General features: G+C 41.9%; 2 protein-coding genes across 3 annotated transcripts in view; both read left to right on the top strand.

The window, feature by feature from the left end:
- The window catches only part of LOC120557210 (nuclear factor 7, brain-like), a 30,287-nt gene extending 19,617 nt beyond the window's left edge, over window positions 1–10,670 (top strand). Inside the window, exons 6-7 of one of the 2 annotated variants that reach the window (XM_039797326.1) lie at window positions 486–1,687; window positions 3,162–4,309. In XM_039797326.1, the coding sequence (XP_039653260.1) occupies window positions 502–1,687; window positions 3,162–3,250 (1,275 nt within the window). In that variant the 5' untranslated portion in view covers window positions 486–501 and the 3' untranslated portion in view covers window positions 3,251–4,309. Of the gene's footprint in view, window positions 1–485; window positions 1,688–3,161; window positions 7,296–8,710 lie in introns of those variants that run through there. The other variant, XM_039797325.1, reaches the window with a different exon arrangement.
- Window positions 10,671–15,434: 4,764 nt separating this feature from the next.
- aldh4a1 (aldehyde dehydrogenase 4 family, member A1) overlaps window positions 15,435–26,434 on the top strand; it is a 15,706-nt gene continuing 4,706 nt past the window's right edge. Inside the window, exons 1-8 of the mRNA XM_039798724.1 lie at window positions 15,435–15,610; window positions 18,932–19,025; window positions 19,101–19,193; window positions 19,986–20,033; window positions 20,259–20,414; window positions 21,518–21,667; window positions 23,731–23,805; window positions 24,139–24,326. Of these exons, the coding sequence (XP_039654658.1) occupies window positions 15,570–15,610; window positions 18,932–19,025; window positions 19,101–19,193; window positions 19,986–20,033; window positions 20,259–20,414; window positions 21,518–21,667; window positions 23,731–23,805; window positions 24,139–24,326 (845 nt within the window). The 5' untranslated portion in view covers window positions 15,435–15,569. The remainder of the gene's footprint in view (window positions 15,611–18,931; window positions 19,026–19,100; window positions 19,194–19,985; window positions 20,034–20,258; window positions 20,415–21,517; window positions 21,668–23,730; window positions 23,806–24,138; window positions 24,327–26,434) is intronic.

Here is a 26,434-nt window from a genome sequence, read left to right as displayed (position 1 = left end):
CGCAGCAACTGTGGCTCTGCTAAATAGTCTCTGGAAGGAACTTGTTTTGGTGGAACATTTGCACCCTGCAAAAGAAAACGCAACATACAATATTAAATTAACTGTTGACACAATACAGTAACGTGAGCTATTTAAATGAGCTGATACATGGTACCAGTCTATCTCTGCGTGTACTTCGTCCGCAATCTCACCAATCAGTCCCAAAACGTCCCAGTTAGAGAGGAAATACCCTAAACATATTCTTAGTAAATCTTTATAATGATTCCCAGAAAGAACCAAGCAGACCTGCCTTGTTGCACCATCCACATTTTCTTCTAAACTTGACATTCTCAGCTTGTAGCTCGCTAGCTCGAAGTTTCTTGTTGTTTTCCAGAGTTTGAAGTTTGAGTTTGGAGTTTGAGTTTGAGAACGAAAACACACAGAGAGGAAGGTGAGGGACAAAGCCTGACATGACTGACTGTACTTTCTGTCTGCTGTGTTTTCAGCTTCACTCAGAGACAAATGGCTTCCAGATCAGAGAAGGATCTCTGCTGTCCGGTCTGTCATGATGTCTTTAGAGATCCTGTTGTTCTGTCATGTAGCCACAGCTTCTGTAAAGACTGTCTGAAGAGCTGGTGGACAGAGAAACCAACACAGGAGTGTCCAGTTTGTAAGAAAAGATCTTTGTATGAACCACCTTGTAACCTAGTGTTAAAAAACCTGTGTGAGAGTTTCTTACTGGAGAGAGATCAGAGAGCTTCAGAGGCTCTCTGCAGTCTGCACTCTGAGAAACTCAAACTCTTCTGTCTGGACCATCAGCAGCCAGTGTGTGTCGTCTGCAGAGATTCAGAAAAACACTCCAGTCACAGATTCAGAACCATTGGTAAAGCTGCACGACGCAAGAAGAAACTTCAGGAAACTCTGGAGTCCTTAAAGGAGAAGTTAAAGGTTTTTGAACAAGTTAAAGAGAAGTTTGATCAAACAGCAGAACACATGAAGGTTCAGGCCCGACGCACAGAGATGCAGATTAAGGAGCAGTTTAAGAAGCTTCACCAGTTTCTAGAAGAAGAAGAGGAGGCCAGGATGGCTGCACTGAGGGAGGAAGAGGAGCAGAAGAGTCAGAGGATGAAGGAGAAGATGGAGGCTCTGAGCAGAGAGATAGCAGCTCTTTCAGACACAGTCAGAGCCACAGAGGAGGACCTGAGAGCTGAAGATGTCTCATTCCTGATCAACTTCAAGACTGCAGTGGAAAGAGTCCAGCAGCGCCCCCTGCTGGATGATCCACAGCTGCTCTCAGGAGCTCTGATAGATGAGGCCAAACACCTGGGCAACTTGAGCTTCAACATCTGGAACAAGATGAAGGAGATGGTCTCCTACACTTCTCTGGTTCTGGACCCAAACACTGCTCATCCAAGACTCATCCTGTCTGAAGATCTGACCAGTGTGAGACGAGGAGAGAAACAGCAACTTCCTGATAATCCAGAGAGGTTTAATAAATACCGCACTGCCCTGGGCTCTGAGGGCTTTAACTCAGGGACTCACAGCTGGGATGTGGAGGTTGGAGACAGTACAGCCTGGTTTCTGGGTGTGCTAGCAGCTTCTGTCCAGAGGAAGGGACACATACGTTCTGGATTATGGACAATAGGGTTCTACAAAGGTAAATACTCAGCATGGTCACCGCCAGATCCATCAACTGTTCTCAGAGTAAAGAAACACCAGAAGAGCTCCAGAGTGACTCGAGTGATCTGAAGACAACTCTGTTGTTCGGAGGGAAAAAAAAAAAAAAAAACCACACCCGGGGGGGGGTTGAAATGAAGATATCACCAGTGAAGGTCTGTGTGACAGTGGTCACTGAAGATGGGGATTAGTAGACAACTCTTCACCTCTTAAAAGTGATTGTGTCCTTCTGTTTATGTAGACGTAAACAACTAAAATCATAAAATAAGTCTTAACTTAACTGATCTGTGTGTTGCAGCAAACAGTAACAGCTACCTGGAAGTAAAGAAAAGAGAAGCAGAATAATCAGCTGATTAATCTGATTCTGGAACTGGTAACTGAGCCTGTGAACCTAACCTGGTCGGGAGCAGGTTTTCTTCAAGAAACCTTGAGTTTCTCTCTGTCTCCTCCCTCTGACACAGTGCTCTTTCATTTCCTCATTCATCAATTCAGTCTGTATCAAGCGCATTTTAGCGCAGTTTATCTGCATGAATGAAAAAAACAGTGTTGGTTTATTAACTGTGTTAGGCAGAATATAAAACGTTTTATTCTCAAAACATGGCATTTCCCTTTGTCGATAATCCTGTTGATGAAGAAGCTATATTACTTCGCAGGGAGTTAAATATATTTCGGGAGATGATATTGAGGCCCAGACTATAGATGTATTTTCATTTCCAGATACTAGCCTACCTATTTGAGCGATATCATTTTTCTTCCCAGTCTATCAGTCATGTAGCCTACATAACCATTATCCATCCTCATATGACTAACATCACCCATTGTGGTCATGCTCTTACATCCCAGCACATTATTTGTGTTGCATTACGTTTTTTTGCAAACGGCAGTTTTCTTTACAACATTGGTGATGCGAAGCATATTAGTAAAGCCACTGTAAAGCCAATGATGTAAACCCTTTTGAAATAAAATATTATGAATTATAATTCTGTTAATGATGGTGCTGCAGCCTCAGAATGGGATTAGTAGGCCTAGGACTTTTATAGAGTATAGGTTCAATACCATTTCACCAGTAATATGATACTTATGATTAAATATGATATTAATACACTATATTGGAACTCACGCATTTACTCCAGCAGCAATTTTCTCCCACGCAAATGCTCTCTCTTTTGCAGAAGCCACTGTGTTGCTTTTTTAACAAAAAAAGCAACATGGTGTATGTGCACATGAGTATTTCCGCCGACCAGTTTGTTTGTGGTTGTTGCCATGGTGAATCGTAGTGCCATGGCTCCATTCATGCTGCCTTTTTATAGTGATGGTGCACGCGCTTAACTCTGAGTGAACCTACTCTGAGTTGATTGAACCAACTCAAATCAGCTGTTCTGGAACCGAAACCTCAGAGTTTCCCATCTCAGGGTAAATCTACTCAGAGTTCAGGGTTAGACTCAGAGTTTGTTAAACCTCCTTCCTGAAATGGGCCCCTGATCCAGCCACTTATCTCTTTGTGCAGAAGAAGCTCCAGAGGATCAGAGTGACTCTGGACCTGAACAGAGGAAAGCTGTCATTCTCTGATCATGATACTAACACACACATATAGACCTTCACACACACTTTCACTGAGAGGATGTTTCCATTGAAAGCATGGAGTCCTGTCGGAGCCTACATGCTTTACTTTGATTATTTGTAAAGTGAAAAAAGGGCACAGAGTTGAGATCGCGGCTCTTCCTTGTGTCTCTTTATCTAATCACATCACAAGACGGAGATTGTGAGCTGTTCCTTAACACAAAAAGGCTGATTTCTGATAATAATCAGAGGATTTGAGCACAACAAGGATTAACCACCTACCCAAGTGATAGACGATTACAATTTTGATTTTCAAGTCTTTTGCTCACACTGCTAATAATGGACTAGAGGCTTTGAGATCATTTCGGGGACCTTGGACAGGGTCGTGAGCTCTCTCTCTTCCAAATCAGATAGTTATTGATTAAAGTCTCAGCTCTTGAAAAATTGATATTGGAAAAGGTTTAATCTGTGAAGATTTTATTAAATGATTTTATTGAATGATTTAAATTTGAGTTAAGTTGTATGCTCTTCCTGAAGCATCTTGCAATAAATATTCAAACTATAGTTAAAGTATATGTGGTGTACTTTCAATTAATGAGTTCATTGATCATGGTAAAAAGGTAGGTAATTGTGTGATTGATAACGGTTCTTAAAAGTTATATACAGGGTAGGGTAAGATCAGATATTTGGACACATTTTTAATGGGCAGGTCTTTCCATTGTACACAAAGTCGTCTCAATGACAATGAAATGGTCTCAGAAGGCCAATGGCAATGCAGAGTTATGGTCTGAAATCCCCTAACTGGCAATGGTGTTACATGGAGCTGTCCAATTGGATACTGCTTTCCCTTATCAGAAATGTGCAAAATTTGATGCAAGGGGTTAAAAAATTTTCCCCTAAAACGATTGTCCCAGAGACACAGGATTATTTTTGGATACATATTTTCAAACCATGTCATCTATAAAAAAGTGTGTCTATTTCAAAAAAGATGATGAGGAGGTTCTCCCAGACAGCTGAATGTGCTACGTTGACAATTAATGTTAGCGTTAGCTCATGCTAATACTCGGTGGGGAACCTTAACGTTATAAAGATACGTAACATCGTTCAACACGTTCATGAAGTTATTTTAAGTATAATTGTTTTGATCAAAGTAAAGTTACCGTTAAACAGCACTGGGCTAACCCACGATTATGTTCGCCAGCTAACATTAGCATTAACGTTAGCGTTAACGTTAGCTAGCTGTATAGATAGAAGACAAATCTAATGCTAATTTAGCCAGCTATCCCATCCTGTTTTTTCTGCATCACTCCTAGTTGCTAAGGGACTACACATCCACAGCCAGCAGCCAGCCACTATAATAAACTTACAGCAATCCGAACCCAGCCAGCACAAACTCTGGCGCCGAGTGATAACGATGCTAACAGCAGTAACAGAAAGTTGTATGTTCTGTCGGGGAAACAGACCATATCACCCCAGGCGTCCGAGTCTGGCTGGCTGCGGTGTTGTGCTGAAGTTCTCCCCCTTTAGTGTTTAGCGGTCTTCTTTACAGTTACGTTTGACCCACAAATGGTGACTGTCCTGTGGACAAAAGGTGAAGGTGGGAAGAGTCCGAAAGCAACACCGGGCAGCCATCCTATTGCTGTAGACGTATCCTCGGCCGGTATCTCTGGGGCCATGGCTCGGTACCGGAGATACTTGGCGGCCAGCCCCAGCTGTGAAGTAGCTAAGTCTCTCACAGGTGTTGAGTAACGTGGTGCTGAAAACATCCAAAAAGTGACATTGAGGTGAAATATATTGCGATATTGTAGTTTTAGCTACTTGCTAATATTAGCTTGCTTGCTCGCTAACTGGTCAATTAGCTAACTAACGTTAGCTACCAATACAAATCGAATTAAGAAAACGTATTTATGTGGGGGAAACTGCAGCTATTTTATCAGAATGACATGAATAAACGTTACTAAACATAACAAGGATAAAACTGTAATGGATAAACCTATCCGTGAACAAACATATTTTAATCTGCAATTGTATTAAACTACAACTCCCATAATGCCACTACACAATGTTATCAAAAGTCTGTGTTTACATCCATTTTTTTGATTGAGAGATTGATTTTAAACCAGCTCTGTCTCATGGCAGTGTGTGCAGATGAAAGGCTTCCCTCCGTGGCTCCAGCTATCAGTTTATTACTCTAAAGTTTTTTTCTCAGACGCAGAGTGATACTGATTGTGCAGATGAATTTAAATCATAGCCATTGTATGTGGTTATTATATTATGGCTATGAACCAATCAGATTGCTTGATTAGAGCTACCTGTTTTATAATACATATTACCCCTCACAATCAATATTCCACTTAACCCCTTTACCACAATTCTAATAATATTCCCTATTCACAGAATATTCCAGAGATTTTATATATTTTACCTCCTCCAGTACATTCAACCTACATTCAAACTTCTTTTGAACATGAACATATCTGTTGCATCAGCCTGCTGCACACTATCAGTCTACATATCCAGCAATGAATCAACACTGTGGACTGAGACAAACCCCTGTGTTACATTACATTACATTACATTACATGTCATTTAGCTGACGCTTTTATCCAAAGCGACTTACAATTAAGTGCTTTCAACTTTGAAGGTACAAACTCAAGACAACAAGTATTAAGTGCAAATACATTAGCTTTAAGTAAGCAAAGCTACAAAGAGACATGAAAGTGCAGGTTCAAGAGGGATTTTTTTGTTTTGTTTTTTTTATCCGAGGTGTAGTCGGAAGAGATGTGTTTTTAGCCTTCGGCGGAGGATGTGTAGGCTGTCAGCCATCCTGATGTCGATGGGGAGCTCGTTCCACCATTTGGGAGCCAGGACAGTGAACAGTCGGGATTTCGTTGAGTGAGTTCTCCCTCGTTGTGAGGGGGCAGCAAGCAGTTTGGCTGATGCAGAGCGAAGTGAGCGGGTTGGGGTATATGGTTTGACCATGTCCTGGATGTAAGCTGGGGCTGATCCGTTCATGGCCCTGTATGTAAGTACTAGTGTCTTGAAGCGGATGCGGGCAGCCACTGGTAACCAGTGAAGAGAGCGGAGGAGCGGTGTAGTGTGAAACATCTGACGCAACATTTAGCAGAAGAGGTCTGACAGAGCTCCACCCCTCACCTGACTCACACGAGGCAAACAATTTAACAGTTTGTTCTTCATTCTCACTAAAGAACGACGCAGACTGAAAAACAGAGGATCAGATTCAGACCAAACTAACAACTTCCTCTGAGTGAGTTCAGCTGCAGGAGAGAAACGTGGAAAACTACAACACTGCTGCATCAACCTGCTGGCTCTCCACACACTGAAGGTGAGTTTGACTAAAAACTGTGAAGTAAGTAGAGGAGGGAGGGGAGCCATGACACACAGTTTGCAGTTTGCAGTTCTTTAACCCTCTGGTGTCTGAGGGTGTTTTCAGACACATTGTTGTCAATTTGGACGTTTCTAAGCAGTATCATGTATCTGTTTCGTATTCAACACTAGTTCAGCTACAATAATATCTAAGTGGCATGTATTTCATGATTTTACTTTCATTAAATAACAAATAAACAAGTTGTAAAAAGTATTTTTTTGAAGTGTGCAGTATATACAGACTATGACTGGGGCTCAGAATTAAATAGAAGTATAAGAATAAGAGTACTTTGTATAAGTTTAAGAAAACGTTTGTATGCACAACAAGATATGTTGCAACTATACAGCGTGTTGTTATGGCTGAATAAATCAACCAATTATACAGCAGTTGAATATGTACACTTACATTTGTAGATTTGTATTTCATGTCTATTGAACAGGAAGAGTTGCATATAAGAGATAAATATAATAATGCTACATTTTATTCTACACTGTCTGTTTTCACTTAGCCCAGTTGGGTTTCCTGTAGTCTATATCCACGACCTTCCACTTCTGGGATTGCCCCGTTGCTGCTGGAAATTCCACCAGATGTTGGCCGGATGTCCGTCCCCTTCCTCTGTCTTTGTTTTGGCGTTCTAACCTCCGGTGGATTTGTGAGGACTATGGTTAACTGCTCCTCAGATCTCTGCAGGGTAAATCCAGACAGCTAGCTAGACTATCTGTCCAATCTGAGTTTTCTGTTGCACGACTAAAACTTTTGAACGTACACATGTTCCACCAAAACAAGTTCCTTCCCGAGGCTATTTAGCAGAGGCACCGTGGCTCCGTCTGGCGCTTAGCTCTGCCCAAGACGATTGTGAATGCTGTGTTGACTAGCCAGACCTTCCTCCTGTGGCCAAGGATCAACACACATTAGGCTACAACATTTCCTTAAGAAGCATGCAAAACATTTCTACCGAATTATGTCCATAAGTAATATTTACACTTACTCTAGTTGGTCTTCAGCTGGATCAAGTCATTGTTCAAAATGAGACTGCTCATCATCAGTGTCACAGTCCTCAGGTTTTGATGAGCTGCTGAAAGTTTGGTCGCTGTCCAAAATCATCTAAAGCGCCTCCTGTACGTTATAACGATGTGCCATCTTCCAAAAAAGGTTTACCTCAAACTACGTGAATTATGTTTCAACCTGAGGGACATTTAGGGGGCTTTCACACCTTTCTCATTTAGTTATGTTGAATGTCTTTAGAGTTGGATTCCCCCTCAGTGCAGTTCGTTGGAAAGGTGTGAATGGGGCAATATCACTCGGATGTGCACCAAAAGCGGACCAAACTGTGTACTCCGCGGCTCCAACTCTGCTGTGACAAAATCATGTGGAAGGTTTTATGTTAATTTTCATCTAATTCACATAATAAAAAAAACAACTTATTTGACAGTTGACACACTAAAAGGTGTACGCCTAACTTATGGTTTCTGTCAAGCTTGAGTGAAGCTAATAATCTAAATAAATAAATGACACATTGATTCTAAACCTAAGCTCCGGACGCATTGCTTTAAACCAATCACAGTCGTCTTGGGTGGGGATAAGATCCGGACGCAGCGACAGTGGCTCTGCTAAATAGTCTCAGGAAGGAACTTGTTTTGATGAAACATTTGCACCCCGCAAAATAAAAGTCCTCATACAATATTAAATGAAGTTAACTGTTTTTAATTAGCTGCATACATGGTTAAACCTCATTGGCTCTTACCAGTGTATCTCCGTGTGTACTTCGTCCACCGCAATCCCACCAATCGGTCCCAAAACGTCCCAGTTAGAGAGGAAATATCCTAAACATATTCTTAGTAAATCTTTACAATCATTCCCAGAAAGAACCAAGCAGACCTGACTTGTTGCACAATCCACATCTTCTGTAGCTTGCTAACTCTAGGTTGATTCTTTTTTCCTGAAAAGAAAGGAGTTTCAGAACGGCAACACACAAAAGCGAAAGATGAGGGACATCCGGCGCATTAACCATGCACCATGTACCGGATGTCAGGCAATTATCCTGGAAATGTACTTCCATTAATTTAGACTATGACTGACTGTACTTTCTGTCTGCTGTGTTTTCAGCTTCACTCAGAGACAAATGGCTTCCAGATCAGAGGAGGATCTCTACTGTCCGGTCTGTCATGATGTCTTTAGAGATCCTGTTCTTCTGTCATGTAGCCACAGCTTCTGTAAAGACTGTCTGAAGAGCTGGTGGACAGATAAATTAACACAGGAGTGTCCAGTTTGTAAGAAAAGATCTTTGTATGAACCACCTTGTAACCTGGCATTGAAGAACCTGTGTGAGAGTTTCTTAGAGGAGAGAGATCAGAGAGTTTCAGAGGCTCTCTGCAGTCTGCACTCTGAGAAACTCAAACTCTTCTGTCTGGACCATCAGCAGCCAGTGTGTCTCGTCTGCAGAGATTCAGAAAAACACTCCAACCACAGATTCAGACCCATTGATGAAGCTGCACGACAACACAAGAAGAAACTCCAGGAAACTCTGGAGCCCTTAAAGAAGAAGTTAAAGGTTTTTGAACAAGTTAAAATAAAGTTTGCTCAAACAGCAAAACACATGAAGGTCCAGGCCAGACGCACAGAGACGCAGATTAAGGATCAGTTTAAGAAGCTTCACCAGTTTCTAGAAGAAGAAGAGGAGGCCAGGTTGGCTGCACTGAGGGAGGAAGAGGAGCAGAAGAGTCGGAGGATGAAGGAGAAGATGGAGGCTCTGAGCAGAGAGATAGCAGCTCTTTCAGACACAGTCAGAGCCACAGAGGAGCAGCTGAGAGCTGAAGACGTCTCATTCCTGATCAACTACAAGGCTGCAGTGGAAAGAGTCCAGCAGAGCCCCCTGCTGGAGGATCCACAGCTGCTCTCAGGAGCTCTGATAGACGAGGCCAAACACCTGGGCAACCTGAGCTTCAACATCTGGAACAAGATGAAGGAGATGGTTTCCTACACTCCTGTTATTCTGGACCCAAACACTGCTCATCCAAGACTCATCCTGTCTGTAGATCTGACCAGTGTGAGACGAGGAGAGAAACAGCAACTTCCTGATAATCCAGAGAGGATTGATAACAACTGCACTGTCCTGGGCTCTGAGGGCTTTAACTCAGGGACTCACAGCTGGGATGTGGAGGTTGGAGACAGTGCAGGCTGGGCACTGGGTGTGTTAGCAGCTTCTGTCCAGAGGAAGGGATACATACTGTTTGGATTATGGAACATAATGTTCGATGAAGGTGAATACTCAGCATGGTCACCACCAGGTCCAATCACTGATCTTAAAGTAAAGAAGAAGCTCCGGAGGATCAGAGTGACTCTGGACTGGAACAGAGGAAAGCTGTTGTTCTCTGATCTTGATACTAACACACACATACACACCTTCACACACACTTTCACTGAGAAGATGTTTCCATTAATTGACACTGATGATAAAGTGAAGATATTACCAGTGAAGGTCTGATAGTCTTTAGTCAGAAGATGGTGATCCGTAAACATCTCTTTACTTCCCTTGGAGTGAACATGTGTCCATCTATTTATTAAGCTGTAAACAAAGCAAAGAAATTATTAATCAAGTCTAAACTGTAATGATCCGTAGCAGCAGGGACGGACTGACAATCTGTGTGTTCGGGAAAAGTCCAGAACGGTCAGCACAAAAGTCAGCACAAAAAAAGTCTAATAAAGCGATATTAACAGCCAACAGCAGGGGGCACTAATATGATCACTTATATGCTATGTATAAAAGAAACTGAGGAGGAAGAGTAGGCCTACTAGTCTGCCTATCACCAATCCACAGCTTGGTCATGATGAGGGACAGGCAGCAGAGTTAATTTCACATCAGCAAGAGGTACTGGTAAGTGCCAGGAGCAGGACCCATTATAATAGGCTGCCTTTATCCCTACCTAATTTCTGTTACCTTAATTTGAAACATTAAACGCGTTAGAAATTAATCGCGGGTTGACTGCGATTTCACTTGGTTGTATATGAGAGGTTTTAGTGAGCTCACTTTTGCTGCTAGGATGAAGACTATGGGATTGAATTAATTGGGAAAACATCAGGCATGCAGTACCACTCTAAACGTGCTAACAAACCGGGAAGGGGGCTAAATCATTCACCAAATGTAACCAAAAGTTTAACAAAAAAAATCCTAGCTTTCACTTTCTGTCTGTCTTCCATCAGAGTGCAGTTTTTCCTCGTCTTTCATATTTGCGTTTACTATTGTGGAACTGGCAAAGACCTGGTGGTTGGTTGTGAAAGCTTCACAGACATAATTGATAGGGCCTAGTCATTTTCATAATTTCACAGCCTTAATATGAATCAAAAGTGTAATATGACATTGACAAAATATTAAATAGGTTATTCAATGCTAATTTTTTAACACAAAGCAACACATATATCAATAATAGCTAATAACCTATCTTTAAAATCATTTGTTTATTCAGGTTGAAGATAGTTGCAGCACTAAAGATGACAGGGAGAGAGCAGCGAAGTGCCAGGATGTCCCAGGATGCTCTACATCACAATATTTCACACGGCCCAAGTCAGATAGTCACAGCCTGGAACAATGTTTTGCTTACCACCCTCAGCAAAAGCCTAAACACCTGTCTCTACAGAGAGTGTTTAGTTGTAAAGATGGTACCAACTGCAAATGGCTAATAAACACAACCCCAATTCATCATCATTGGTTTTGAGATGTTACTTGCTGTGAATACCTTGTCTGGTAGGCTACAGTATTGTGGCATAGTATCAGGACTTCCTGGCTAGTGTCTGTCACGCACGGCTAGGGGCGAATGGCCGGATGATGGGCCTATTTGGGAGAAAGTCCAGGGGTCTCATTTATAAAACCGTGTGTAGGATCCTTACTTTTTTTCCCCCAGCGTATTTCCTTGGAGAACGTTGGCACCAAGATCCTGGTTGCAGCTGTTGCCGTGGTCCTGCTGCACTCCCTGCTGAGCTCAGCGATGCCCTGCAATGTCATGCTGCGTCCTGCTGAACCCTGCAGCTTCCCGCTACATCCAGTCACTGTTCCATTATTAATGTGACTACTATCGCCACTGTTCATCACCCCCCAAACCCCCAACGGCTCCGCTCAGACAACCGCCAAAAACAGAGAGCCTGGGTCTGTCCGCGGTTTTTCCCCAGAGGGAGTTTTTCCTCGCCGCCGCCTGCCGTGCACTGCTCTTTTGAGGGGAATTACTGGAATTGTTGGAATTGTTGGGGCTTTGTAAATTATAGAGTGTGGTCTAGACCTACTCTATCTGTAAAGTGTCTCGAGATAACTTATGTTATGATTTGATACTATAAATAAAATTGAATTGAATTGAATTGAATAAGTGTACGTACGCCCAAAAGCCCAAAATGGCGTACGCCAAAAAAAAGTCTGATTTATAAAACCGTGTGAAAGCAATGTTCCCTTTATAAATCAGATATTACCTACAAGCGTGCGTATGTGGATCAGCCTCTTATCCCGCCCTGTACACACCCATTTTTAACCATAAATAGTCATTGCAAAGCACCTCGTGAATGCTGATCAGTATATGAATGACACTGGCAGTTGTTACACTGTATCATGACGAAAAAACAAAAAACTTCTCAGACGTTCAGGAATTGCTGCAAATTGAATTATAATTTCGGCTTGTTCTTGCACAGTGTACAGAATCCTGATCTATAGACTACATATATTAATTAATAATACGTCCAAAACGGCAGGCATTATGGCACTTGGGGACAGCTTTGATATACCAGACGTATATAATAAGATTTAACAGAACTATATGTTATATCCAAACAAGCCTTAGTGATAAAGTTGAAGATTATATATAATATTTATTTTTAAAAAATCACTTAGCTGTCTGACATTTCCCTCTGGAAACAGCTGGTTGACCCCAGAGCGGCGAGGACCTGTATTTGGACCGGGATATGGCATGGTTCCGGCGCGTTGCCCTCTCTACTGGACCCAATTCAGTACATAGATCCAAGAGCACAGCTTTAGAGAACTTAAATTGGCATATAAGCCAGTCATCGTCCTGGTCCCTGAAGTCTCTTTTTCTCCTGATTCTTCCATTAGCGTAGTCCTCCTGCAGGGCCAGCAGTGCCATCATGCAACATTACGCACGGGTTTTGAAGACGAAAGAAAGTCTAATAGGCAAACACACTTTTCTTCATGCAGGTTTTGTCACGAACAGTATTAAAGTTTAGACTGATAACGAGGATATTAAGTGTAATGATTGTGCAAGAGCTTAACGGCTGTATTTTCAGATGATTTGATGATATATGCACAGTTTTAAAGACATATATTTAGTTATGTACACTGTGTTCTGCCATTATCTAATGCTAGGGTATTTGATGCTATCCTGTATTCCATGTAGTCGGGCCATCTCCTCCTCCTGCGCTACGTAGCGGACAATGTGACGGTCTGACTTCAGTTCACCACCTCACCATCTGCGTCGCCAATTCCTATTTTGTCTCCAAAATGTGCGTACGCATGGGTCAGAGTTTGCGTGGAGGACCGCACATTCTCCCAAGTTTGTTTTTTATAAATCACAACCTTTGCGTGGGAAGTGGCGTACGCACAGTTTCAGCCCCGTTTTGTGTGTACGCCACGTTTATAAATGAGACCCCAGGGCTGTTTTTTAGCCCCAGTCCGTCCTGCGTAGCAGCAGTAAACATTAACAGCTACCTAAAGGTAAAGAAAAGAGAAGCAGAATAATCAGTCTGGGTATTGTCGCTTAGGGTTCAATGAAGGTAAATACTCAGCAGGGTCATTATTACTGTAGATACAGAAACTGTCCTCAAAGTAAAGAAGAGGATCAGAGTGGCTCTGGGATGGAACAGAGGAAATCTGTCATTCTCTGATCTTGATAATAACACACACATATACACCTTCACACACACTTTCATTGAGAGGATGTTTCCATACTTTGTACATGTAGCCCTGTCGGTGCCCTCATGCCTTACTTTCATTGTTTGTAAAAAAAAGAGTGCTGGACTAATCTTTAACAGATGATATTCATATGTACAGTATAAATGTATGAATGTCTATATGCAAGCCTGCTGAAGTTTTAAGCTTGATTTGTGCTTCTGAGTTAAATCTACGCCATTGCTATGTATGTAGGTATGTGGCGATACCGACCCTACACCCTACATGAAATCAAGGAGAGGGTTAACTTTTCCTGCTACAGATTTCCCACCGTGGTCAGAAAGAACAGGGGAGACACTTTGTTTCTCTCACTATGACTCTGGAGTCGCTACTCACTCCGAAGATAATCGCCATCACTCTCTCACTTTCTCCCTTGCTCTATCACCCACACACACCCACACACACACACACACACTCCCCCCACACACCCGCACACACACACATGCCGGCTCGACGCACACACCAACGCACAAGTATAAACTTCAGGCCACTTACATACGAAAGCTACGAAAGCTCTGCGTGGAGCCTCCTCAGAACCATAAATCAAGCTTTAGGCTTCTCTCTGTGTCAAAGTGTCAACGTGTAAATAAGGACACAGAGCCGAGATCAGGGTTCTTCCTTCTGCCTCTTCACCGGATCACATCACACGAGGGAGATTGTAGCTGTTCATCACAAAAAGGACTTCAAGGATTTCTGATCATCAGAGGATTTGAGCACAAAAAGGATCAACCACCTACCCAGGTGATAGATGTCGCACTGCTAACAATGGACTGGAGACTTTGAGATCATGTCTCTAACCTTGGATGGGTTGTGACTTTTCCCTCTTTCAAATCAGATAGTTATTGATTAACCAAGAAATTTGGGTTTCTTTCAACAAAATATTCAAAAGTTATAACGTGGATGGTTCCATATACAACACTCTTCACAAGTAAAATAAATGATCACTTCACTACTTGCATTGAATTTGGGTGTTTTATTCAATTTTATGGCAAGCAACAAAGTGACAAAAATGGGGGTTAACGTCTCAGCTCTAGAGATTGATTTTGGAAAAGTTTAATAGGTGCAGACTTTATTGAATGTGAGTTAAGTTGTATGGGTCTTGCTGAAGCAACTTGCAATAAATATTTAAACTATAGTTAAAGTATATCTGGTGAACATTCAATTAATGATTTTGCTGATGGTGCTAAAAAGTTAGGTAACTGTGTGTTTGATATCTTAATCTATCACTGGATTACTTTGATTCTGAAGAAAAGTAAAAAAAAAAAAAATGTCTCTGGTATTATCCTGCTCACGTTGTGCATTTTCCTAAATAAAGTTATATTTCAGAAACATCCAAGAAACCCTGGCCAGCTGGTCATGTATGTTAGTCTCGATGTTATACCTCCATCTAGTGGCCATTCTGTGTCATTACAGATAATACACACAAAGTAAAGGTAGAGGTATTAACAAGTAAAAAACACTGAGAACATTTTGAAAAAAGGAAGTGGGATTTAATATTAATGTAAAGCAGTCAGATGATGAATAGAAACTTGTATTAAATGATAAATTAATGAATAAAATTATTGCTGAAAGCCGAGAAGTGAACGAACATTCAAGAAGCTGCACAAAAATAGAACTTTCAAATGTGGCCCGTGATTGGCTGAGGATATTTCCCTGCTCGCTGATTGGCCAGTCGCAGACCCTGTGGAAGGTTCCATTTCACAGGCTGAGGGGGGGAATGGACAGATAGTGACGCTTTTTACAAAGAAAACGGCTTTTATTTCTGTCTGTTGAATCATATTAAATAATAATCTATTACTAGTTGATAGTTAAACGGGACAGCCGTTGAGAATGAACAGGAATCTGGAATTTAAATAGTACGGCCCCCCCGCCCCCGGCGGTAGTTTGCGCTGCCCGGGTTGCAGTGTGTCAAACGGCCGCTGGTACCCTGCATGTGATCCGGTTTTATTGATCCGTGATCAGGTGTAACAGGCTGTCTCCCTCCGTCTTATCTTCTCCTTCTTCTCATCCACCTGTCGGGGAAACATGCTGCGCGTGCGGGCTGCAGTGAGCCAGTCCTGGAGGGGGTAAGTTAGGCTCCTACACCTCCAGACTCCTTCTGCTCAGCGACGACTTCTGCAAGATGTCACGCAGCTAATGCTAAGCTAACTCACTACAGCTGTTTTATCCAATCAGAGACTCTCACGAGGCGCTTTCACATCATTCGGCTCTAATGACATCATGTGTAACTGTAACTGTAACTGTTATTGTGCTGTGGTGATGTCATGATCTCTAACCTATAAAGTGTGAACTATATTCAGCCAGAGGTGGAGGAAGTACTCCGTTACTTTACTGCAGTAAAAGTACTAATACACACGGTGAAAATACTCCACTACAAGTTAAAGTCCTGCATTAAAAACCTGACTGAAGTAAAAGTATTTCCAGCTAAATGCAGTTGTAGTAGTTAAAAGTATCCGAGCATTGTTTGCTGCCTTCAGTGCAACAACCGAAATATGTAATGAATAGAAAGTAGCTGATAGTCATGTCATGGTCTATGTGCACATCACATCCTGAATACACCAGGACACTACTGCACACTGAACAGCGTTTACAAAGTCTAATATATATATATATATATATATATATATATATATATATATATATATATATATATATATATATAGAGAGAGAGAGAGAGAGATAAATATCTATCTATCTATCTATCTATATATATATATATATATATATATATATATATATATATATATATATATGTAGCGCCTCTACAGATGATTGCAGGGTTTAGGTTGTCTCTCTACAGTGTGTGACAGACTATCAGCCTCCTCATGACCTCGGCCCAAATACAACACTCAAAGTCAGATTCAGGGTTATGAAGGGTGGGGGGAAGATTTAAAGGGACAGTTGAGATGTTTAGCAGGGGTATGAATCCCCAGTGGCCACTCGATATCATGTCTTACTTCGATGTTATTGCGATTTTTAAACACAGATATTGCAAGAGATTACCTTTTTTCTTACTTCATATGATGTGCCCAAAGGAAAACTTTGCTTGACTTGGCGTCCATGTATTGATACAGTATCGCCATGGAAAATATCACCATACTATGCTGTATAGTCCCCCCCAGGTGTTTGTTCAGTGTGTTAGCTACAGTAGATGGCGGTCGCTGTTTACAAAGGTAAGAACAAACTCAGTTTAACTACCAAGAAAAGATAAGCCAGCCAACTCCAGCCAAACTTTAAATCAGCTAAAAGGAGAATTGTATTGTTGCCTAAATGCCGAAACTGATTTGTAAGTTGACGTTCACTAACCCCTATTCTCCACTGGCCCCCACGAGCAATCATGGCCATTCAAGTCAACGTAAATGTAAATGGACTGTATTTATATGATATGTTTTTATATAGCGCTTTTCTAGTCTTAACGACTACTCAAAGTGCTTTAACCCAGTACAGGAACCATTCACCATTCACCATTCACACACTGTGGCCGAGGCTGCTGTACATCAGATAAACATTCACACAACGATGGCGCTGCATCGGGGGCAACTCAGGGTTCAGTGTCACAATTAATTATCACAATTTTATTGAAATCTCAATATGGACTAGTGCAATATCCAAATTGCGCGCAATATTTGCTAAAGGCAAAATATGTGTCAAACCATTCTAAAATAGTATTGTGGTGCTGCAGAGACGTCCCAGCCTACATACACTATCCTACAGACTACAGAAAACCTCTTTGTTTGGTACAGATCCTCACAAAAAATTATACTTCAATCATTTGAATTTTTTAAAGATTTAATATTCGTCAATGAAAATGAGAACAATGATACAAAAATTATCATTCCCTCCAATATCGTGAATCATATCGCAATAGCAATATCAGTCAAAGTGGAGAACGGCTGCCAGCCCACGCAACACACAAAACCCAAAGTCCCACTAAGTATGGGCGCCCGGGTAACTCAGTGGGTAGAGCGGGCGTCCATATATGGGGGTTTAGTCCTCGACACAGCGGGCCCGGGTTCAAGTTTGCTGCATGTCATCCCCCCCCTCTCTCTCCTCTTTCATGTCTTCTGCTGTCCTATCAAAATAAAGGCTGAAAAATGAGCTTTAAAAAAATAAAACACTAAGTAGCTCATCCAACTCCACCTTTATAAACTACTTTGTCTCTTTTATATCAAACTCTGGTCTTTTCTCCTCTTTTACTTTGAATATGTATACTTAATATCTTATTTATAGTTATTTAATGAAACTCCAGTCTTTAGGACACTAAGCTGCTTTCTATTTCAGTTTGGTGACGTATACAAAAGACCGTTAGAGAGCTTTTAGTTCCTTTTTTTTACTCTAATGATGTGATTTATAATAATAAACATACTGAAGTCAGAGTAAAATGACAGATTTTTAAAAAACTAATTTTAAAAGTACACAAAAAACTACTCCATTACAGTAATGTTAGTAACTGTAATTCATTACTTTCAACCTCTGGCAGCGACTGATTATTATTCTGTGACATCTGTACAAACTGAACTCCTACAGAGTGTGTGTGTGTGTGTGTGTGTGTGTGTGTGTGTGTGTGTGTGTGTGTGTGTGTGTGTGTGTGTGTGTGTGTGTGTGTGTGTGTGTGTGTGTGTGTGTGTGTGTGTGTGTGTGTGTGTGTGTGTGTGTGTGTGTGTGTGTGATGATCGACCCCCCCCTGACCTTCTGTTGGGACAGTTTAGACCTGAGAAGTTAATCATAAACCTGTTTCTCTGCAGTACCCCAAACTGAAAGACTTGTCTCAGATCTGATGGTTGGAGATTTGTGGACTTCTTTAGCTTTAAGTTTGGTGTCTTAGCTTTTTGAGAGTTATGTATTTATTATCTGCTCTAGCTTTTCCAATGTTTTTAGACACAGATATGGAGATAATAACATAATAACATTATGTAATTTAACAAAGTGATGTAAAATTACATAATGTTTTATTCCAAAACGTCACTTTTCTTAAAGGAAGGACCTCTAAACCTCACGCCAAATAAGTCCTCCTACAAACGGAGAGACAACACTCGTTGATGTTTTATTAATATAAATTAAATTTGGCTCATTCTGTCCCCAGATAACCCCGTTTGGCTGTCAGTGTGCTATCAGAGGGGGCGGGACTACAGTTGGGTTGATTTCCTGTCCGGTCTGGTGTAGAAGATTCAGGAAACAAACATCCGTTCATGGCCAGTTTACTGTGGTCAAAGGCTGCAGCTCTCTGCTCACTTATATAATGATACAATCCTGTTAACTCTCTCTCTCTCTCTCTCTCTCTCTCTCTCTCTCTCTCTCTCTCTCTCTCTCTCTCTCTCTCTCTCTCTGTGTGCATGTGTGTGTCTCTGTGTCTGTGCATGTGTGTGTGTCTCTGTGTGTGTGTGCAGGTTGAAAACGTTGCCGTTGGCCCCCGTGGAGGTGAAGAATGAGCCGATCCTCGGCTTCACAGAGGGGAGTGCAGAAAGAAAAGATCTGCTGAAGGTTTGACTCCGTTTCCCCAACCATCCCATAATAATCCTGACTGTCAGTGAGCCTGAACTGGAGTTGTTGTTGCAGGCGCTGGCCGGTCTGAAGGGGCAGACGGAGGAGATCCCGTGTGTGGTCGGAGACGAAGACGTCTGGACCAAAGACATCAGATATCAGTTATCAGTGAGTCAACCCCAGTCCCTCCAAACCCACTGGACATGAGGACCAGTCCAACTTAGCAAGGATCTGCATATTAAGCACAGGGGGGTGCAATATTTGTTAAATGCAAAATGCGTCAAACCATCTGAATGAAGTATTGTGGAGTTGCAGAGATGAATCGTATCCTTCAGACCAAAGAAATCGCACTATAATCATTTCAATATTAATATCTTTCAATGAAAATGAGAATAATGATGATGGGTTACCTCCTAGCGATGGTTTCTCAGTCTGCCAGCTATTAAATATATCTTCCCAAATCAGACTTTGTGCTGGAGTTACTCTCATGTTGGAGATGTGCAAAGTTTCTGTTACCCCCCCTCCCCCGGCTCCGTTTTTTATATATATATATATATATTTTATTTTATTTTATTTATTCATTTTTTTGTTAGGGACCATGTACAATAATATAAAATGTAAATGCAATGTAAAATAACATAAATGTTGCCGAGTGATGCATTGTACCAGAGTTAGCATTAGGCTAATTTCCATCTGCAGACCCCAGGCAGGGTACAGTTTAAATCCAACAGTAAAAACATCTAACAAAAACAAGACAGATCACAAATCCTACATCAATATAATGCACATTGTGTGACACACACACACACACACACACACACACACACACACACACACACACACACACACACACACACACACCTGTTCAGCACCATGTTGAAAAACAAAAACCTGCTTCTATAACCCCATAACTCTCCACATGTTCACTGACTCTCTGTGTTTCTGTGTTTCTTTTTAAAGCCGTTCAATCACTCCCATAAAGTGGCAAAGTTCTGTTACGCTGACAAGGTAAGTTCTGGAAGAATCCAACTCCACCTTAGGGCTTTGGTTGACTTTAAAAATGGAAAATGTTTGAGAAAGTCTCCTTTATTTAGTGGGTTTCATTCAAGCAGCAACTTCTGGTCTGCCTTTTATTTTGCCTTTTTTGTGTTAGACGTTTTTGTTCGATGTTTTTGTGTCTTTTTCCAGATAACGTGATTGTGTGAGAAGGTGTTTTGTGTGTGAACCTAACAGGAGCTGATTAACAGAGCCATCGTGGCGTCGGTGGCGGCGAGGAGAGAGTGGGACCTGAAGCCCGTCCAGGACAGAGCGCAGGTTCTGTTCAAGGCGGCCGACGTCATCAGTGGACCCAAGAGAGCCGAGATCCTCGCCAAGACCATGATCGGACAGGTACGGGGCCCTGTTCGCGATTTCATTTTTAAATGACGTCGATTTTTTGGGGGGTGCATTTTCGGCCTTTATTTTGATAGGACAGCTGAAGACATGAAAGGCAAGCAGTTAAAGAGTGTGCTAAGAAATCATTCTGTTTTTGATAATCTTCTTAAATTGGCAATTGACAAACTCCATTTCTCTAGAGACTGAAGCTGTAGCTGCAGCATGTTGATTGACATGTTTTAATTATGTGTTGGAGGAGTCCAGATAGAGCCTGTATCGGGGCCATATTTAGTCCAGATAGAGCCTGTATCGGGGCCATATTTAGTCCAGATAGAGCCTGTATCGGGGCCATATTTAGTCCAGATAGAGCCTGTATCGGGGCCATATTTAGTCCAGATAGAGCCTGTATCGGGGCCATATTTAGTCCGAAAGCCTGTACGGGGCCATATTTAATCCAGATAGAGCCTGTATCGGGCCATTTTTAGTCCAGATAGAGCCTGTATCGGGCCATATTTAGTCCAGATAGAGCCTGTATCGGGGCCATTTTTAGTCCAGATAGAGCCTGTATCGGGGCCATATTTAGTCCAGATAGAGCCTGTATCGGGGCCATTTTTAGTCCAGATAGAGCCTGTATCAGGGCCATATTTAGTTCAACCTGTTATATATCACTATTTTTGGTAGCCTACTGTACTTAAATGGCCAGTATGTACTTTACTTTCTTTAGTCATTGAAGCCTCTGTGTTTACAGGCTTTATGTGCTCTAAGGTGCCAAAAATATCTGTTTGGTACTGCCAATTTGTTTTGTTTTTTCATGGTTCATGTGTGCAATAAACATTACAGTTTGTGAGAGAAAAATCGAGGCAGAGAATTGTGATATCAATTCTAAGCTAAAGAATCGTGATTCATATTTTATGCTGAATCGTGCAGTCCTAGTGTCGGGGACGTTGCAATGTAGCCGGCCTGTTCACACCTACCGTGTGTGTGTGTGTGTGTGTGTGTGTGTGTGTGTGTGTGTGTGTGTGTGTGTGTGTGTGTGTGTGTGTGTGTGTGTGTGTGTGTGTGTGTGTGTGTGTGTGTGTGTGTGTGTGTGTGTGTGTGTGTGTGTGTGTGTTTTGCAGGGGAAGACGGTGGTCCAGGCTGAGATTGATGCGGCTGCAGAGCTGATCGACTTCTTCAGATTTAACGCCCAACACGCCGTAGATCTGGAGAAACAGCAGCCGCTAAACTCTGAGGGAACCACCAACACCATGCTGTACCGGGGACTGGAGGTAAGAATACAGTTATTATAGCGTTATTATAATGTTTAGCACCAACTCCATGCTGTACCGGGGACTGGAGGTAAGAATACAGTTATTATAGCGTTATTATAATGTTTAGCACCAACTCCATGCTGTACCGGGGACTGGAGGTAAGAATACAGTTATTATAGCGTTATTATAATGTTTAGCACCAACTCCATGCTGTACCGGGGACTGGAGGGAAGAATACAGTTATTATAGCGTTATTATAATGTTTAGCACCAACTTCATGCTGTACGCGAAGGGGAGGTATAGAATACAGTTATTATAGCGTTATTATAATGTTTAGCACCAACTCCATGCTGTACCGGGGACTGGAGGTAAGAATACAGTTATTATAGCGTTATTATAATGTTTAGCACCAACTCCATGCTGTACCGGGACTCTCAGTGACCTGAACTGTCTTTTCTTTTCATGCCACTTTCTACTTCTACTCCGCTACATTTCAGACAGAAATATTGTACTTTTTACTCCACTACATTCATCTGTTACAACCTTAGTTACTAGTAGGGATGCACGAATGCATGAATTCGGCCGAACTTTGGGCTTTTTGACGGAGTTCGTGTACTGTCTAACGTTAGAATTTTTTTTCGACCGAACTGAACGGTACCAAAGAGAAGTAACGAGAGGCGACCGTTGTGTTGATTTTCTGCTCTTGCCAAAGAGTAGAGAAGTAACAAGAGGCGAAACTCAATAGAACGTTCCATTGCAAACAAACGCACCCATGATAGAGCTGCAGCGCCGCCATCTTGGACTGAACTATCTCGTTACTTCACTCCTCTTTGTAGAGTTACGTGGTCGACGTAATGACGTAGTTGGAGCTAGACGGAATGCAGTAGCAACCTAGCAACGGCAGTAAGCTGTCAGAAAGTGGAAATGGAACTGGTGAGCAGAAAAAGTGTTGTTTGGCAGTACTTTCAGTCAAAAGAAGGCGATTCAAGTCGAGCTACATGTTCAATTTGCAACGCCGATTTGTCTCGTGGTGGCGAGGACCCTAAACTATACACAACATCACAGTTAAGACATTTGCGTATGAAACATCCAAAAGAATACGAGTTGTGCATGGAGGAATCTCCAGACAGCAACTTCAGGTACAGCAAAGGAAGGACAGTCACAGCTAAAAACTGTTGTTAACCAGACAGCCTCTGCTGGGCTGTCAGCTGTTCTCTCTGGAAAAGAGTCTCCCTACAGTGGGAGCGGAGCGACCGAACGGCCGGCTGCTGCTCGTTAGTTAACGTTAGCTTTCTAATTTCACCCCCCCAACATGCCTTCATCGTACACTGGTTAGCGAAAATTTGCAAAACAAAATTGTCACTCATCTGGCGATAGCGATGTACTTTCCTACGATGTGAATAGAGCGTGGGGGTAGCCTACTTTATGGGATTATAAATATAAAAGGCTATAATAATATCCATAATATTTTGGATATTCGTTGGATTTTGAGATAGGGTAAATATATGCCTTGTCAAAAATAGTTTTTCCCACTTGTGTGCCAGGCTTAATGTTGCCTATTCTGTTTTATTTTTTACAGTTAAAATCAAATGAAAAATGCAAGGCTGTGGACGTCGTTTACTTCATTAACGCGTTAACTGTGTTAAGAAAGGTTCGGGGTTCGGGCAGAATCTTAACCAGTGGGTTCGGTATTCGGCAGAACCCCAAAAATCTGGGTTCGGTGCATCCCTAGTTACTAGTTACTTTACACATTAAGATTACTGCACACAAAACACATGTAGTTTCTAAAATCTGATGTTTGATTCTAAAGTAAACTACCGACAATATAACGGCTACAAGTCACGCTGAGGTGATGAGACCATTAAACACACAACTGGTTGGATCCTTTACACACACTACAATGGTTTAATACTTAAACTACTTTCTCCTGATGATACTTACAATCTTTGACTGTAACAGAGTATGTATACAGCGTGGTATTAGTACTTTTACTGCAGTATAAATAATCTTGAGACTGCTCCGTGAGCTCCTTGTACACATTTAAGTCTAGATCCATGGTTACATCCCTTTGTTTCTCTCAGGGCTTCGTAGCCGCTGTGGCTCCTTTTAACTTCACTGCTATTGGTGGAAACCTGGCAGGTACTCCAGCTGTCATGGTGAGTGGTAACACACACACACACACACACACACACACACACACACACACACACACACACACGTTGCTGTGTGTGTTTAACATGAAGATACATAAAATGTGTTTGGGTAGAAGGGTGTATATATATGCTAATGTATTACTTTTTTTAATAACTTTGTATGAATGATAATAACTAATGTTGTTATAATAAGCTACATCTTTTCCCTCCTGTTTTGTTTCTTGTATATCCTTCTGATTTGTTTGGGTTCATTTTGTGCGTTTCTGTGATGTTTCTGTATTGTTTATTACCAGTGTATGGTCACACAGTAATCTGTATCTGTGCTGGTGTTTCCAGGGCAACGTGGTTCTGTGGAAGCCCAGCGACACGGCCGTGTCGGCCAGCTACGCCGTCTACAGAGTGCTGAGGGAGTGTGGGCTCCCCCCGAACATCGTCCAGTTCCTGCCAGCGGACGGCCCCGTGTTCGGAGACACCGTCACCGCCTCACCGCACCTGGCCGGCATCAACTTCACCGGCAGCGTCCCGTAAGGACTCGGCTTTCACTGTGTGTGTGTGTGTGTGTGTGTGTGTGTGTGTGTGTGTGTATGCGCTAGGGCTGCACAATATGAGGAAAATATGAGATAACGTTGAATATCTTGATAACGATATTACTTGCGATATAAATGAAAAATACGTTTTTCCATCGATAGGGCTGGGTACCAAACGTCGATACTTTTATTGCACCGAAAATACTCCAATCCTATGAGTATCAAAAAATTATTTATCTTTCGGTGCCAAATTTTGGTTCCAAAATCGTGTGACCACGTAACGGTAGGGTTCCACACAGCGAAACACCTCGCGAATTTCGGCCAGCGAAAGTTTGCCTCGGGGGGCGTGGTCGCGAAAACAACACGCAAGACCGCAACATTTTTTTAAATGTCCCATCTTGGTCAGACTTTTTTTGTAACTCCCGCCTCCAAACACAGACACGCGGACCTGATTGGTTCTCGAGTGGTCCTCATTTGAATAAAGTTAAACTTTCGTCAACTTTATTTCGCTCCCCTCGGCGATTCGCTCTCATCTCGCTCAATCAGGGCAATTTGTCTCCATTCAACCTCAATGAGAGCAAGCGGAATTGTCGTTGGAACTCCTACCGTAAGCGCAAGCTTATCTGTCCTCTCTGCATATTGACACAGAGTGAGCTCTAATACACACAAACACACACATACACATACACACACACATACAACATACACACACACACACACACACACACACACACACACACACACACACACATACACACACACACACACACACACACACACATATACACACACACACACACACACACATACACACACACACACACACACACACACATACACACACACACACACACATATACACACACACACACACATACACACACACACACACACACACACACACATACACACACACACACACACACACATACACACACACACACAAAACACACACACACACACACACACACACACACACACACATACACACATACACACACACACACATACACACACACACACACACACACACACACACATACATACACACACACACACATACACACACACACACACACACACACACACGGAGAGGTGTGGACAGAGTAAACTGTCTGCAGTTTTGTTGAAGTCACAGAGAGTCACGGTTGGTTCCAAGTGTGGTTACAGTTTTTCATAACTTCACACAGACAGCGTTTGCTGCGATATGATATTAATGGCGAGGTGAAAGCGGTCGCGGTGCTGTTGACGTTCCACTTCCTCTTAGACAAGCAGCCACAACGGTGGTTTCTCTGCCCTGATGACTGACTGACAGGCTGAGCTTGCAAGGCAAGGCAACTTTATTAATGTTACTCTGAGTGAGCAGTTTTACCCGAATCTTTTAATTCTGATAACTGTTCTGATTAACAATTAAGGTGGAAAATAAAAGCTTTGTGTTTAATGTATTTTTATTGATGTTGAAATGGATTTTAAAACATATGGTGTCAAAAAAAGTATCGTTAGGAACCGGCATCGAAACTGAGGTATCGAAATTGGCACCGGATGGAAAGATTTTGAACGATACCCAGCCCTATCCATCGACAGATTTAGCTCCTGTACGTCCACAAAAATCAGTCACCAGCACAGCTGATCCGAAACATATTCAGATAAGTTGTTCATTCCGATGAATCACTTTATAAACTAGTTGGAGAGATGTCGTGTATTCCACTGTGGTTCCTGAGTTACTTCCATGAATACAAATGTGATATATTTTTTTTATTTTTTTTTTTATTCTATTTATTGGTATTTAACAGACATTACACAACAAAAACATGTCCCACCCCAACCCACACCCTAACATCCTCTTGTGGTTACAAAAAGGGATAAGATAGTTAAAAAACCATTGAACAAATAGACAAACAGTATACAGTACACCATATCCAAAAGAAAGAAAAGGGAAGAAAGAAAAATCAAACATAAAAATAAAATGAGTAAATAAAAAGAAAGAAAAAGAAGAGCCACACCTAAAGTCATCATCCTGTCACAGATACAGAAGACCATACTGAACCAGCAGTGTAATTTCTAAGGTTGGTCATCCCAGTTTTTTATATCTTTCAAGTTATCAA

The sequence above is a fragment of the Perca fluviatilis genome, chromosome 4 (assembly GCF_010015445.1).
Source record: "Perca fluviatilis chromosome 4, GENO_Pfluv_1.0, whole genome shotgun sequence".
NCBI classification, from domain to species: Eukaryota; Metazoa; Chordata; class Actinopteri; order Perciformes; family Percidae; genus Perca; species Perca fluviatilis.
This window is presented reverse-complemented; position numbering and strand designations above follow the sequence as displayed.